This window comes from Chaetura pelagica, unplaced genomic scaffold (assembly GCF_000747805.2).
Source record: "Chaetura pelagica isolate M959 unplaced genomic scaffold, ChaPel_1.0 scaffold327, whole genome shotgun sequence".
Classification (NCBI taxonomy): domain Eukaryota; kingdom Metazoa; phylum Chordata; class Aves; order Apodiformes; family Apodidae; genus Chaetura; species Chaetura pelagica.
This window is the reverse complement of record NW_009953911.1, coordinates 292,133-308,553: the sequence shown is the minus strand read 5'-3', so window position 1 is coordinate 308,553 and position 16,421 is coordinate 292,133. Positions and strand designations below refer to the sequence as shown.

Genomic DNA, 16,421 nt, shown 5'->3' with positions numbered 1-16,421 from the left:
TTTCCCTAGTAAAATGATGGTGTCTTAATTAAAGTACTTCCTTTAAATTCCTTTACTGACAATTCTTTTCTGGTGTTCATTCTCAGTAATTCAAATACACTAGAATTGATGCAGGGTCACATATACCACTGAATGCATCAAGTCCCTGTGTGTATGCTAACATGTTTTCTAAAGTAAAATTTCATTGCTGTTTACTTATACTAATTCTACACAGCAACTACAAAATCATAGAATCATAGAATATTAGGGGTTGGAAGGGACCTCTGGAGATCATTGAGTGCAACCTCTCTGCCAGAACGGGACTACCTAGGGCAGCTCACACAGAAGTGCATCCAGACAGGTCTTGAAAGTCTCCAGAGAATGAAATGCCACAACCTCTCTGGGGAGCCTGTTCTAATGCTCTGTCACCCTCACAGTAAAGAAGTTCTTCCTCATGTTGAGGTGGAACTCCCTGAGTTCTAATTTGGACCCATTGCTCCTTGTCCTGTCACAGGTCATGACTGAAAAGAGACTGCTTCTTCTTGACACCCACCCTTCAGATATTTAGATACATCAATAAGGTCCCTCTCAGTCTTCTCTTCTCTACACTAAACAGCACCAGGTCTCTCAGCCGTTCCTCATAAGACAGGTGTTCCAGTCCCCTAATCATCCTTGTAGCCCACTGTTGGTCTCTGTCTAGTATATCCCTAGTACATCCTCTTGAACTGGGGAGATGAAAACTGGACACAATACTCGAGGTGTGGTCTCACTAGGGCAGAAGAGAGGCAGAGGAGAACCTCCCTTGACCTGCTGTACACATTCCTCTTAATGCACCCCAGGATACCATTGGCCTTCTTGGCCACAAGAGCACATTGCTGCCCCATGGATAACTTGTTGTTCACCAGGACCCCAAGGTCTCTCTCCATAGAGCTCCATCTATAGTGGTGCATGATGTTATTCTCCTCAGGTGCAGGACTCTCCATTTATTTGTGTTGAACTTCATTAGGTTTCTCTTTGTCCAGCTCTCCAGTCTGTCCAAATCTCTCTGAATGGCTGCACAGCCTTCTGGTGAATCAGCCAATCCTCCCAGCTTTGTATGGTCAGCAAACTTGCTGAGGATAGACTCTGTCCCCTCCTCCAGGTCATTGATGAAGAAGTTGAATAAGAATGGATCCAGTACTGACCCCTCAGGGACACCACTAGTTACAGATTTCCAGCTGGACTCTGCACCATTGATCACTACCCTCTGGGCTCTATTGGTTAGCCAATTCTCAATCCATCTCACTGTCCACTCTTCCAACCCAAACTTCTTGAGCTTACCCATGAACATGCTATAGAAGACAGTGTCAAAAGCCTTGCTAAAGTCAAGGTAGTCTATATCCACTGGTCTCTCTGCATCTATCCATTCAGTCACGCTATCACAGAAGGCACTCAGATTAGTTAGACATTGTTTTCCCTTGATGAATCCATGCTGGCTACTACTGATAACCTTCTTCTCTTCCATGTGCTTAGAGATTACCTCCAGAATGAGCTCTTCTTTCCAGGGATAGAGATGAGGCTGACTGGTCTCTGGTTTCCCGAATCTTCCTTCTTGCCCTTTTTGAAGAATGGAGTGACACTGGTTTTCCTACAGTCCTCATGCACCTTTCCATGAACTTTCAAAAATGATGGACAGTGGCAGAGCTGTAACTATGGATAAATTGAGGCTATTGTCAGTCCATGATATTGGCAGCATATCTGATTACTGAGTTTCAGTAACCAAATCCTTAACATGGGGAAAAAAAATCAAACCAACTTCATGTTCTCAGGGAGAATTTTGAGAACTCTGTTAAAACTTACCTTTTTTCTTTTCCATTTGCAATCTGAACGTTAAACAAATGGCCACATGGAGACATTGTTGCAACCTCAGTATTTCACTGGCAAAAGATTGATGGAGGATATAATGAGAGATGTTCATTGTATCTTTTTTTATTGAAAAGCTTTCCATCAACTTGATAATTTTTTAATTTTAACTTAAGCAAACTGGCCAACGTGATCAGCCCTGGGTATTGTTTGTTTTACCAAGTGCTAAACCAACAGGAAACGCTTGTTTTTACTCAGAGGATTTATTTTCTTACCAGTTCTGCCTTACCATTAACCTGCTTCCTGGTATGAAGACAGATTTTCTGTTTATTCTGTATTGTTGATAGTAAAGTATTAATGATGACCAGGATATGATTGAGTATATACTTAAGTGAAACAATTTAAATTGAAATAAAATTTACCTTTAGTATCTCTGACAGGATTTGTAAATTATACATAAGATGCAGGGAACTGTATTCAAGGTCATAATTATTTTAGTCCTAACATGCTACAAGTTAAATTGCAAGGTGTTGTATTTACACTTATAAACAGCTTCTTATCTTTAGGTACTCCAGACGTCAAGACAATGGATGCAGGAGGGACAATATTTATAGATTTAATTCATGTTAATATTAGCTGCTTGGTGAAGAAAAAGGCAATCCCACTGACTGCAGTTTAGATCTTTCCTTATTTATTGCAGCTGCATATGAAGTGCTTTGATAGCACAGATAAGAGCTTCTCAAATGTATTAGAAAATGTTAATAGCTGTCTTGAATTTGTACATGATGCTATGCTTTTTATTTGTTCCACCTCAGAGGCTCATATGGCAGTTCTGAAGTTTTTCTGTAAAAGCACAATTTTTCACATTGCCTTATAGAAGAATATAGCTGCCACTGCCTGGTAGAACTGTCTGTCTCAGCACTAAAGAAGGGATATTTTAATTAGCATTATATATGATCTAATTCAAGAAAAATATCCCTTTTTCTGTCACTGATCCAGACAAGAGAACTATGTACGTGGTCAGGAAAAGCCAGAAACAGCAACAGGACAGCTGTTCTGAATTGTTATGTGAAGTTATTTGAAACAAAATGTTTACTTTAGAAATGTCTTATTTGACAGAATACTTGAGATTTTCACAGGATTTTTTAATTTTTTTTTTAAAAGGTTTAGTAAAGAGAGAAGAAGCAGTGGAAAATACCTAATTTCAAATAAACTTTTTTCTTCATTTATAAATCAGACATCTGGGCTTAAAAAGTTCTGCCAGGTTCCCCTTCATGTAAATGACACAAGAAATCTGGTTCCCTTAAAGAAAATGAACACATTCAGGGTATTGCCTCAGGGAAGAAAATTTAAGAGACAAACCAGAAAACATTATTCAAAGTAATTAAAGTATCATATTACACAGTATATTAGCCTACTTTTAAAAATAATAAATAGTAATAATATGAAAAAGAAAATCTACATTGTACTTGTAGGAAAGGACTGGGTATTTTGAGGAGCAGGAACACCATAGTTTAATATTTTATTCCCTTTTTCAAAAAAGAGTTACCACAATGAGTTAAAATTTCTAACCCTGTCATAGTCAGTGACTTTAAAAAAAGAAAAATATAACCTTTTGAAAGATCAGTTTTAGAGGTAAAACCACAAATGACATTTGGATCCATTTAGTTATTTGCATAATTTTACGTATGTTCTCAGTATGCACTTTCTGGTGAAAAAAAAAAAAAAAAAAGCAACATTAATTAAATATTAAATGCCTTTTGTCTTGAAAAGAGTAATTAAGTAGTATTTAACTATCCTTTAATATTTTTCCCCCTGGGATTTTACATGTTTGGGTTTCTGAATTTTTTTGTGTGTGCTGTCAGTAGTTAAATACAACGGGCTTAGCAACTGATATTAAGTGCTTCTATTTCAAGTTTTAAGTCAATATTCCTACAATAAGAATATGCAATCTGTCTAGCATGTTAATTAGTTGACAGCTGCATTTGTTTTCATGCTACCAGGGAAATTAGTACTTTGAATATTGTTTTTTAAAAAAAGGTTCTCCTTTATGTTACTATACAACTTGATCACGACATTACATTCTGTTATAACTTCATGGAGAATATTTGGTTGGATTTTATATATAGACAATTCTTCATCTGCTATAATAAGATTAGTATTTTCAATAAGGTTTAAATTATAACTATGCTCTTTCTGAGATTAAGAGCTCCATTCTGCACCTAGACATTTGGTTCTTGTTTAAGAGTAAATACATATGAACACAAAACTAAGCATCTGCCGAACAGTAATCATACACTGATGATCACTTTGTTGTTGCACAAATGTGGAATGCTGTAATTCCTACTCTGGAATGGAACATGAGACTGGTTTTGTGCAGGTACCTCTCTCTGACTGTAGCCAGTATGAAGCAATTCCTAGAAAGTCTTAGGAAGCATGTAGTAGACAGTTGAAATTGCTTCTTTCCACCCGTTGACTGCACCAAGTTGTTAAAAAATGCATTAGCCCTGAAACACAATTCTTAGCGATGTGTCGTGGTTTAACCCTAACCAACATCTAAACCCCACACGGCCACTCACTCACTCTTTCATGAAGGAATGGGGAGAGAATCAGAAGGGTAAAAGTGAGAAAATTTGAGAGTTGAGGTAAAGACAGTTTATTGAGTAAAGAAAAAGCCGTGGACACAAACAAAGCAAAACAAAGGATTAATTCACTACCTGGCAGGTGTTCAGGCATCTCCAGGTAAGTGGGGTTCCATCACACGTAACAGTTATTTGGGAAGACAAATGCTATCACTCTGAATGTCCCCTCCTTCCTCTTCTTCCAGATTTGTGTGCTAAACATGACATCATATGATATAGAATATTGCTTTGGTTGTTTGAGATCAGCTGCTCTGGCTATGGTCCCTCCTAGCATGTTGTGCATCTGAACCCTAGCAAATCATGAGAAGTTTAGAAGTATTTGATTTCTTAGCAACAACTAAGAACACCAGTATATTATCAACATCCTTTTCATACCAAATCTCATACTAGACACACAAACACTATTCCATGTATACCAAAACACAACACTATTCTAGCTACTAGGAAGAAAATTAGCTCTATCTGAGCTGAAACCTGGACCTAATGCTTTAAAAGTGTTTATTTTTGTACCTTTTATAACTCTTCTTACACATGTTCAAAACTGGTTTTGAATCCCCACTATTTTCTTGGCCTCTGTAACTGCATATAGGGTGGAGTTCAACAACGTAACTGATGACTTTGAAAGAAATATTTTTCATAATATTCAACTCACTACTGTTTAAATTTTATTACATTAGATGTACCTTTGAAAAGAAAAATCAGATTTGTTGTGGTAATCTGAATTTCCACCTGAAAGAAAATATTACTTTGCAATGTTTTGTCCCTTGTTCTTGAAATACCATTCCTACTGTGTTTGGATGTGTCTGAGAGGGACACTTGAATTTCACAGTATAATGATTTTATTTTTTTTTAATACAATGTCATTTGTTGTAGGCATCTAAATGGATTTGAAGGCAGAATGTACTGGTTTAAAAAGTAATAGATCAAGTTAAAATACCTAGATCTGTGATCTTTAACCTCTCAGGAGTAAATAAAATACTGGGGAAAAAAATTACTGAACATTCAGCATTTTTAAAAGTCTTGCCAGATCTAAAAGTCTGCTATACGTGACAAGGATTTGCATAATGGTAGTGATTAACATAGAAATATATATCTCGTATATATTTTTATATATATATCGTATTTCAGGAGTATCTTTTGTTTCGGTTTGGTTTTTTATGGGAAATTTTAGTGGCTTTAAAAAGCTGCTAAAGCTAGAAATCTCTGACTGTAATATAAATGGTCAAGAAAGAAAAAGGCAAGAAACTGCTAATATTCTTATTTGTCTCCTTCCCAGTTACTGGTAAATTATCATCAAGTATGTAGGCCATCACCTTGAGATTTAGAAAGTGTTCTGGTAAATACATACTCTTCAACATCTACTGAACAGTCATGGACTATACAGATTATTTGTACCCTCTCACATTGCAGTTGCATTCCGCTAACAATAATTACACAGAGTACTTGTATGCCTCTTCCCTCTGCAAATCTGGAGTGCCTTTAAAATAGTGAAAGTATTTCAGTGATGCAGGAGTAGGGTACAGAAAGATCAGAGATGTAGACTTCACAGTGTAGAAGTCTCTATGAGGTGACTTCATTGAACAGACTTCATGGTGCAATGCCAAGACAAGTTATAGGTGTATGATGATTTTGGCCTATAGATCTACTTACACTGTTATAGTTGTAACTTAAGAGCAAAAAAGGTATAATTCTTGATACCTTTGAAATAAGTTCAGAACAATTCTAACAATTTCCTGTATATATATGTACATTGTTCATTGCAGAAAGCTTCAATAAAACGTCCCATGGCTTTGTTTCTGAATAAGTAATGAAGTTTTGCAACCTCACAATTAACTCTGCACACTCATACTGAAACTGGTTTTTGCAGGAATTATCAAACCAGAAATTATTTTTTTTTTACATTAACAGAGACATACATCAGCTCTTTTAGTGCACCTATGAAGTAATCACAGTACTTCATGTCAGATTTCTGTTTCTTCTTTGCACTATCATGCAACATAATGCTATCTCCATGTATTGTGGCCAGTATGCTGGCTCAGTGCTTCTCTCTGTGTCTCTGAGGAACTGTACTGGACAATCTGTTTGCTTTAATTCTATACTCTTTCTTTAATACTAGCCAACTTTTAAAACAAAACAAAATATAACAAATTCCAGCTTTCTTTCATTTCTTAAGAGAGATCTTCCTGTTTCCCAGCCTGTTTTTCTGCTACTTACCTTCCAAGATTCTCATCTTGCCTGCAGATCTTCTGCACCTCCTAGTTGTTTCCATCTCTGAATTTCACCTTTTTCAGGTTTTTCTTGCCTTTTCCTTTCAAATATTTTTCTTCTGTTCTCTAAAGAATGATTTTTTTTTTTTGTCCTACTTACTTCTGCCACCTTTTGATGACACTGCTTTCTTTCCATAATTGTCTGTAATTCAGCATTTAATTTGAGACTGTCTTTCATCCTTTCCCTCTCCTCCTGACTCTTCTAGTCCTAATAGCCCATCCACAATCCACTCATCTATCGATTTTCTTTTTCTGTCATTTCTTGTTCTTTCTTACCATTGACTGTTAGGATATGTAATGAGTTTCCCTCAGTCTTTGTAAAAAACTTTTGTTTTATCAATGTTCATTACTCCAGTATCTTAACTGGTCTCATGCTGCTTCATTTTTCAATGAGTTCTTACAGTACAGATTTATGCTTAGACCATTTGAATCTGATTATCTCCTTAACTCTATAGATTTTTCATTGCAAAAACTTCCATATAAACACTTGTTACTGACAACTAGTAAGTAGCTGCCTTAGTTAATTTTTCTCTGACATAGTTCAAAACATGAACAGTACAGATTCATCAACATTTTGAGTTCATAATTGCATTTTTCTGCCTGCTTATAACTGTGGCAGAATTTAATCCTACTACTTCACACTATTTTTATGACTAACAGCACATGTCTTAAGGAAGCAGCACAGAATCAAAGATTTATGGTTTAATTTGTTTTAAATAGGAAGGCAGTTCAGTACTTAGCCTTTCTAAGAACTTGAAATAATTTTATTTTTTTAATTTCAGGTATTGAATAAAATGTGAAGCATAATTAAAGCTATTTAAGATTTTAACTGTATTCAGAAAAAGTAAGTGAGCAATTCTGAGGTCTGTATTATTAATCTTGTGGATCTCAGTCTATGTTGCAGCAAGTTGTACTGTCATCTCTGTTCATTATTACAGTCAGCATAAATTGGGAGCTATAGTGTTCATATTTTTAAGTCTTCTGCAATTTAATTGTGGCATTGGCTAATTTTGTTTCATTGCTCATTCCCTCTTACTCTGTAAAATCTGGATTGCTTTGTTCTGTTGAGGTATTTGAAAATGGGATGTCTTTTATGCTCAACTACTCATCTGATTTTCCTCATTGTTCTCTATGCTTGTCTGGCAGAATGAGGAGATTACAGATTCTGGCCATTCATCACCAGAGATGAAAAAGCTACTAGAAAATATTTTTTGTAGAGTTATGTTCTGAAGCTTAGCCTTTAACTGACTTTTTGTGCAGAAACTGTCACTCTGGCTTCAGAGAACCTGTAAAAGTCAGGTTATCCTGGATGGATTACCCTAAATGTACACTTCAGATGTGCCATCCTAAATCTGCACTAAACCACATTGATGCCGATAAACTTAGTTAAGGTTCATATCAATATTACTGAAGGCAGAATTTGGTTGCTTTTTCCCCTTCTTGACCCGTGCTTTTATAGAACAACAGAATTCTCTTAACCCAAATTTAAGTAATGATGGCAATTGCTCCAAAGCTTGTGTGTATGCTGCCTTCAAGCTATGGCAGCTAACAAGGGTTTGTAGGACTTCGTTGTACTGCAGAGACAAACTAGTTGTCATTGGATTTTTTTAGCATTATTTGACTTGACAGAGAATTGTTCAGCTTTCTCAGTTCAGGATGAGGTTATGGCCAGAAAAGTAATTGCAGAAAGTGACATTTTAATATTTAGATTTATTTCCCTTTGAAAATTGTTTCTGCTTGGTCAGTGTAGATATTTGCAGATGTTCAAGTTTTGTATATATTATTTTTAAAGCACGCATACTTCATTAGGCCTCTTATGATAAGGCACCTTCCCTAGAGGGCTTTAAGTTTATGTGTTTTGTGGACATAGCTGATAAAGCAAAATGTGGTGAGTGGAAAAATGCTGTTATGGAATACAAATGGATTTTGGAACAAGATGTGAAACTGAGTTCATGCACACAAACAGTGATGAAGAGACTCACTGTGAGGAATGGGTGTGATACTTAAAGGGACTATGAGAATGGATAGAGAACCATGAAAACACCTAATCAATCCTATGGGTGAGAGGGAATGGAGCCAAGCATTGGGAATCCTATTGTTCTCTTGATCTCAGTAGAGATATAACCCTATAAAGTACTTAATTCTGCTAGAGATAAACCTTTGATGAAAATCTTTTCACAATGCAAAGCATTGGAGCAGCACCTAGTTTTTCACAGAATTGGATTAGCTAAGTTTCTAACAGTTGCTCATATCTTGTGGTAAATGGACTTTCCTGTCCATGTCTCAGCCAGATACTTTTCATGTGCTTAGTTTCCTTGCAAAAGGAGTTTTCTGGCTAAAGAATATATGTGATTTTTTTGTGTCTTCTGTAAAAGGCACATGGAGAAATAGAGTAGAAATTTCCTTATTAAACTAGTTGGGAAGAAATCCTGTTCACAAATATCAGTAATTGTAAATCTCAGTTGTTTCATACTTACACCTGTGATTAAGGAAGAAATAATATGGAAACATTTATTCATTTTAATATAAAGATCTAGATTTATTTTATTTTTTTTAGAACTTATTTTAATGTGTTTTATAAATAAATTGAATAGAAATTACTAAGTAGAGTATTGACAACTTTAGACATTCTAGAGTTTTTTACATCAGGTACTAGGGCTGGCTGCTAAGATTTTTAATCATAGAATCATAGAACCGTTTGGGCTGGAAGGGACCTTAATGATTATCCAGTTCCAACCTCCCTGCCATGGGCAGAAACATCTTCAACCAGATGAGGTTGCTCAGAGCACTGTCCAACCTGGCCTTGAATGTTTCCAGAAATGGGGCTTCTACCACCTGTCTGAGCAACCTGTTCCAGTTTCTCACCACCCTCATTGTAAAAAATTTCCTCCTAATGTCTAAACTAAATCTCCCTTCTTCCAGTTTAAAGCCTCATGTCCTCTCATTGCAAGCCCTTGTAAAAAGTCAGCTTTCCTGTAGGCATCCTTCAGGTACTGGAAGGCTGCTATAGGGTCCCTCCAGAGCCTTCTCTTCTCCTGGCTGAACAACCTCAATCCTCTCAGTCTGTCTTCTTAGCAGCCCTCTGATCAACTTTGTGGCCCTCCTCTGGACTCACTGCAACAGTTTTATGTCCTTGTTTTTGCAAGGACTTGTAGTGAGAGGACAAGGGGTAATGGTTTTAAACTGAAAGAGGAGAGATTTAGGTTAGAGATCAGGGGGAAATTCTTTAGTGTGAGGGTGGTGAGGCACTGCAACAGGCTTGCCAGAGAAGTTGTGGAAGCCCCATCTCCACAAGCATACAGGACTAGGTTGAGTGGGGCTCTGACCAACATGATCTAGTGGGAGGTGTCCCTGCCCATGCAGGGGAGTTGGAACTCGATGATCTTTAAGGTCCCTTCCAACTCTAAGCGTTCTATAATTCTGTGATTCTTGTGTTGGGGGCTCCAGAACTGGACACAGTACTCCAGGTAGGGTCTCACAAGAATGGAGTATAGGGGGAATATCACCTCCCTTGACTAGCTGGCCACACTTTTGATGCAGTGTAGGACACAGTTGGCTTTCTGGGCTGCAAGTACATGTCTGGCTCACATTGAGCCTATTGTCAACCAATAACCACAAATCCTTCTCAGGGCTGCTCTCAATCTGTTCCCTGCCCATCCTGTATTTGTGCTTGAGATCCCCCTGAACCCTGTGCAGGACATTATTTAATGCCATTTCCAATGTGTCTCATGCTTAATTTTCATGCTGAGCTTCTGCATTATCAGCTCCAAAGGACACCTTTCCCCGAAGATCATTTAACCACTTTACGAAATGTTGCTTTTCTTTTTCATTTTTTCCTCAGGCTTTTATTTATAACATATGCTTCTAAGTATGGTATCAAGTATCATAATATAATTCTAATTTATGCAAAAAACATTTCTTACCAGCTTTCTGAGTTCCTTTGGTAATAATACCCAGTTGGTGTATATTTCTCCTGTTGGCTTCATTTTTCTTTCTTATCTCTTTTATGCCAAATTGCTTTATTATCTTGAAGCAGGAAGAAAATACAGCATTGTTCCTAGCGGTTGTATTTTCTCTGTCATTAATTTGAATATCCACAATAAAAAGTGTCACATGAAAAAGTTTCAACTCTACAGGAGGAGGCTTTTGGAACTCCAATTTCTGCCTTTCCTGGAGGGAAATAATGCTTTTCAGCTATAGACTATAGAGACTGTAAAGGTGGCATTTATTTTATTTTATTTTATTTTATTTTATTTTATTTTATTTTATTTTATTTTATTTTATTTTATTTTATTTTATTTTATTTTATATTTTATTTTATTTATTTCTCTCCAAGAAAAGACTTTTAGTCTCTTCTAATCATAGCCAACGACCCTTCCTGCATGCATCCATGCATCTTGCCTGAGGAGTGCCATTTGCTGCCTCTCTTGTGCTCCTGAAGTTACAAACTCTTTCCTTGCCTGAAATATGTTGTCAGACTTTTCCTTTATTTTTATGCCAGATGACAACTGTAGTAACCCATGATCTGAATCACTTCAAGATTTTGTTGAGGCTTAATTAATACCACAGTTTATCAGTAGCTTTGTTCATTGCTAAATAAGTAGTGGAATGAAACATTAAACTTATCCAGAATGAATGGAGAAACTCTTCAAATTGTAGCTAGACAGGCCAAACAAACAAAAGCAGTAAAGAGGTATTTACTTTCCATTAAAATTCAATCTATTTTGGAAGACATTTTGAGATGCATGGTACTGGTTGTCAGGAAAGACAAGAAGGAGTGTGCAGCCCCAGTAATTCCTGGTTTGGGATCACCAGCAGGAGATAATGCATCAGAATAGATTTGGAGTTTCAGTTTCTCTCAGAAAATTTCAGAAACATTTATTTAAATGTGTTCAATAATTGATTGTCTTGCATAGTCAAATAAATTAAACTGTGTTGCCTTCAGGAATAAAAATTCTCACTGCTTTAGAAAAAGCCGGGGAGCTTGTACCACCTTGCATGTCTGTTGAAACAGTTAGTGGAACCTGCACCGTATCCTGGGGTTATGCAGTATGGTTGGGCATGGTAAATAATTTGCTATGTAAACAGAAATTACTGCTAATCAAGAAATAACTTCTGTTAATTACTTTTAATCATTTGTATAATTTCATTATGATGCACAGCTCTGTATTTTCAGCTTACATTTCTGGGGAACACTTCCATGTTCAACATTATAGTAATGTGGGAAACACTGCTTTGCCAGCACTGAGATCTCACATGAGTATCTTTTCTTCCTCAAGTTATTGGTTACAAAAACAGCAGTGATGTCAAAACTGGTGCCTGCTATGCTTTGTCTTCCAACATACTCATAGTCTGAGTTAAAAGCTGCTGAGCCCAAGAGGGACAGGACTGAGATGTGTGTGTCCATATTTACACCTTTCTGTGAACATGTCCAGACTTGTAACAGAATCTTCACTACAGCGAATACTGCCCCTTGACTTTGGCAGGTAGCATGTTTTGATCTAGCTCTCAGTACAGACATGGCACTTCATGCCCTAGGTTAAGTAGTTAGGAGCTGACTTGTGTCTATGTAGGTCAAAGCACAGGCATGTGTCTGGTACAGACATCCAAAGTTGCTCTGTAAGTCTGATCCAAAATACCTCTGAACCCAAGAGGGACAGGGCAGAGATGTGTGTGTCCATATTTACACCTTTCTGTGAACATGTCCAGACTTGTAACAGAATCTTCACTACAGCGAATACTGCCCCTTGACTTTGGCAGGTAGCATGTTTTGATCTAGCTCTCAGTACAGACATGGCACTTCATGCCCTAGGTTAAGTAGTTAGGAGCTGACTTGTGTCTATGTAGGTCAAAGCACAGGCATGTGTCTGGTACAGACATCCAAAGTTGCTCTGTAAGTCTGATCCAAAATACCTGAGCCTCAAGAAATTGAAAATGTAGTCCAGTGTGCCCACAGGTCTTGGATTTCATCTTCTTTTCATGCATTCCATTTTTATTCCTACTTGCGGATGTCTTTACTTCTTGCACACGCTGTATAGCAGATCCCACTGTTTCTTAAACCTGACTTATATAATGTGTTTTGTTAAAAATGAGACTCATAGTTAGCTTATCATCTACTGGGATAAAAAAAGAAAGAAAATAAGTAATGTAGCAGTAATATTGATAGTCTAACAACATTAATCCTTTTTGTATATTTAAAAGAAATGCAATTACCTCAATGAGAGTGTTAAATCGAGCCTACTCAGGGTATCTAATGGAGAGGGTTCCCTGCATGACCCAGGCAAAGGTTGCCATACTGATGGGTGACTACAGGCAGTGTCAGACCAGCTTTTAAATGCTAATATTTCCACTCCCAGGTGTCTTCATATGCTACAGATTTTCAGGGTTCTTTTATACTTCCATGAAAGCTTGGTTGGGACTAAATGGCCTTTAAGGTCCTATTCAACCTGAACCATTCCATGCTTCCTATCAGATTGAGTCCTTTGTCGCAATAGCACTGTCATTCCCAAGCAGGCCATCATACCCCTTGGCTCCACAATGGCTTACACTCTCTTGCAAGTACCATGTACTATTTGGCATGCAGCAAGCTAAGATTCACTAATCCAGCTGGGTCACAGGATTTTTTAACCCTTTTACAGCACAGAGATTCTGCCCAGTGTTTTTGTTCTACTCTCTTTGCAGGCATACCAGGCAGTGATTATATCAATGCCAATTACATAGATGGATACAGAAAGCAGAATGCTTATATAGCAACACAAGGTGCATTGCCAGAAACCTTTGGAGACTTCTGGAGAATGATGTGGGAGCAGCGTGGTGCAACTGTCGTCATGATGACAAAACTAGAGGAGAGGTCCAGGGTAAGGAGTACATACACTATACATTATACAATGTTGATAATATTGTACCTGAGTAATCACACAAGATTTTTATTTCATTTCAGTTTGTCTGCCTCCTCTATAGGCAGAAGAACTGTTTTTAATTTTTTAGATAGAAGTGTCCATACACTGAAAATCACTTATATGGTGAATGTTAGATTCACAATAAAATTGTCAAGTCACAGCACTTACTTTGAAGTGTTTTTCATTACTCTGAAAAACTTGAAATCTCTTGATCCACAGTGATTTTTTATTTTTTTTTAATGTTTCCATATGAAGATGTGGTTGAAAACTTTACTTCCTGTATAGTATTGAGAATACAATTGTATTATCCCATTGAATTAAGAAGTTTATGTATGTCAACGGCATTCAATTTTCAGTTTTCTATGAAACAGATTAAACATTAGTTAAGATCAGTGAGGATCTAGATTTTCTGAAGAAACATAAGAATGTGGTTTATAACATATGCAGTAATAGAACACAAAATTACCTGTGATGTTCAATTTTATAAGGCAAAGTAAAATTAGGATAGTAAAGGATCTAAACATAAGGGTGATATTCCAATAGTAGAAATATTATAATAAAAGGTGTGCTCTATGTGAAGAGAACTCGATTATAACAATATTTTTTTAATTATATAATACAGAAAGTTATGGAAAAAGAAGTTAACAGTCCACTGTGTTATGTGAATATTTACTGGCAGGTGCATGTTTCATGGCATTCATATATGCTAATGGGCACGGTTTCTCTTGGGGAGATGTGAGTGAAAGGAAACAATAATAAAACAAGAGAAAGATGGTGAGAAAACTAAAAGAGGAAAACAGAAGACCCTTCTCACTGGCCAAGCAGAAAGACAAGTGTGTTCAGCCCTCAGCATCCACTCTAGTAGTGCAGTAGGTTCCGTCATCATACGTTTCCCACAATAACTCTGTAGTTTCTCAAAACATACCCAAACTTCTCATGGGTTATTCCTACTTATAATTCTGTTGTCATTGCTGGGAGTATGTGTTGACTGAGGAAGAAGCTACAAAGCTGGTTCATTGCTGAGCTTTCTGCAAACACATTAATGAGTCCTGTAGTGTAAACTAGAAGCTACAGCCAAATGTAGAAATCAGGAAAGGGGAGAAAGAATGTGTGATGCTTACATCAGTGGCAATCACTGCCTTTGGGAACATAACACTATCAAGGTTTGCAAGTATAAGTCCAGGAGGATGTTATGGAAAAAATACTGCCACAGGCAGTCTGAGCTATACTGTCCTGAGAATTTGTGTGAAGGGGTAGGGAGCTGCAGGTGCAAGGCAGGCTACAAGATTGCAGGTGGAAAGCCCTTAGCAATACAAAAAGCTAAGGTAGCTAAGGTAATGTGCAGCATGTGGTAAACAATGCCATGAATACAGAGGATGAAGAGCAGTTCAGAAAGAGAGAAAGAGACTAGAGAGGAGGAAAGGAGATTTATCATCCAGAAAAGTTTTTAAATCAGTAAAAGTATCTTATGTAGGTAACTGGATAATTATTAATGTGTGATTAACTCATGGATGAGGTCTGTTTCAAAATGAAGATGTTTTTACCTGTGTAAGCTTGGAAGAGGGGGGAATGTGTCATAAAGCTTAATGCTGTACAGTGTTGGAATTGATGCTTCTTTTGACATGCTTGGTTACATATAATTGTAATCATTACATAACTTGTTGAACCTCTTGGCAACAGTCATTCCTTTCTGGAGGTGTATTGAGGTATATATATACATATGTATTTATATGTATATATATATATATGTTCTTTTTCATCAATTCTTAAAAATAGAGTGGGCTTTTTGCAGTTTAAACAATGTGTTGCATTCTAATTATAGAATAATTTTTCCCAAAATTCAACCTACATTAAGACCATGGCATGTACGTACTTGATGGTGATTGTTACATAGTGGAGGGTAATTTTATAAAAAATGTTAATTTCATCTTGAGTCTACCATCCTTGCCTTGTCTAGACAGCAACAGTTTTTTGGAATTAAGCATATGAAATTTTGCATATTTCTTATTTATTTGTTTCTTATAGAATAAAGTCGCTATTAAGTAGCATCAGTGCTAAGAAAAAATCTGATCCTAATAAACCACCCATTGCAGAAGATGTACTTAAACACTTAAGAGTTTATCTTAATACTGCAGGCCAGAGGCAGCCACTGTCTAGAAAGATGTTTTGATGTAACTAAACAAAATTTTACTAATTGTCTCCAATAATTGCTCTGCAGTTTTGAGCTAACTTCAGCCTTTGCTGACTGCACCCTAAAAAAACCACTGATATAGTAATCACCTTCATAAAGCACTAGCATTCAGCAGCAATACATTCCCTGAGTGTAATGAGTCATCAGACAATCTAGTCAATGGATTTTCTATGCATTCAGTGCTTATGGCTGCATACTTTTTGTGCATAATTGATCTAATTTTGTGTTCATAGGACAAGTGAGTTTGGTGCACTCAGTGCAGAGCATTAGAGACCAGCTAACCAGTACATAGTTCAGCTTCAATCATAAAGTCTGCAGGTCTATGAATATGGCATTCCAGTTACCTCTTCTAATACAGTAGCAACATGTAATGTAACTAATCATATTGATGGTGAGGCAGCAGCGGGAATCCTTGTGTGGGAAAATAGTGTGATGACATTTCACTGTTTCATTTTGCTTATTTTTCTTGCTATCATTTTTATATAGCATATTTTAATATCAGGAGACCAAGTGAAATTTCAGACATGAAATGTAAACACTGCTACATACCATTAGAGATTAATCTTCCCTAATTTTGTATCTCTTTTTCCTTTTATTCCTT

General features: G+C 36.7%; 1 protein-coding gene across 1 annotated transcript in view; it reads left to right on the top strand.

The window, feature by feature from the left end:
• Positions 1-16,421, top strand: part of PTPRD (protein tyrosine phosphatase, receptor type, D) — a 300,216-nt gene that overhangs the window by 231,697 nt on the left and 52,098 nt on the right. The window contains exon 28 of the mRNA XM_010001485.1: positions 13,412-13,587. Within this exon, the coding sequence (XP_009999787.1) occupies positions 13,412-13,587 (176 nt within the window). The remainder of the gene's footprint in view (positions 1-13,411; positions 13,588-16,421) is intronic.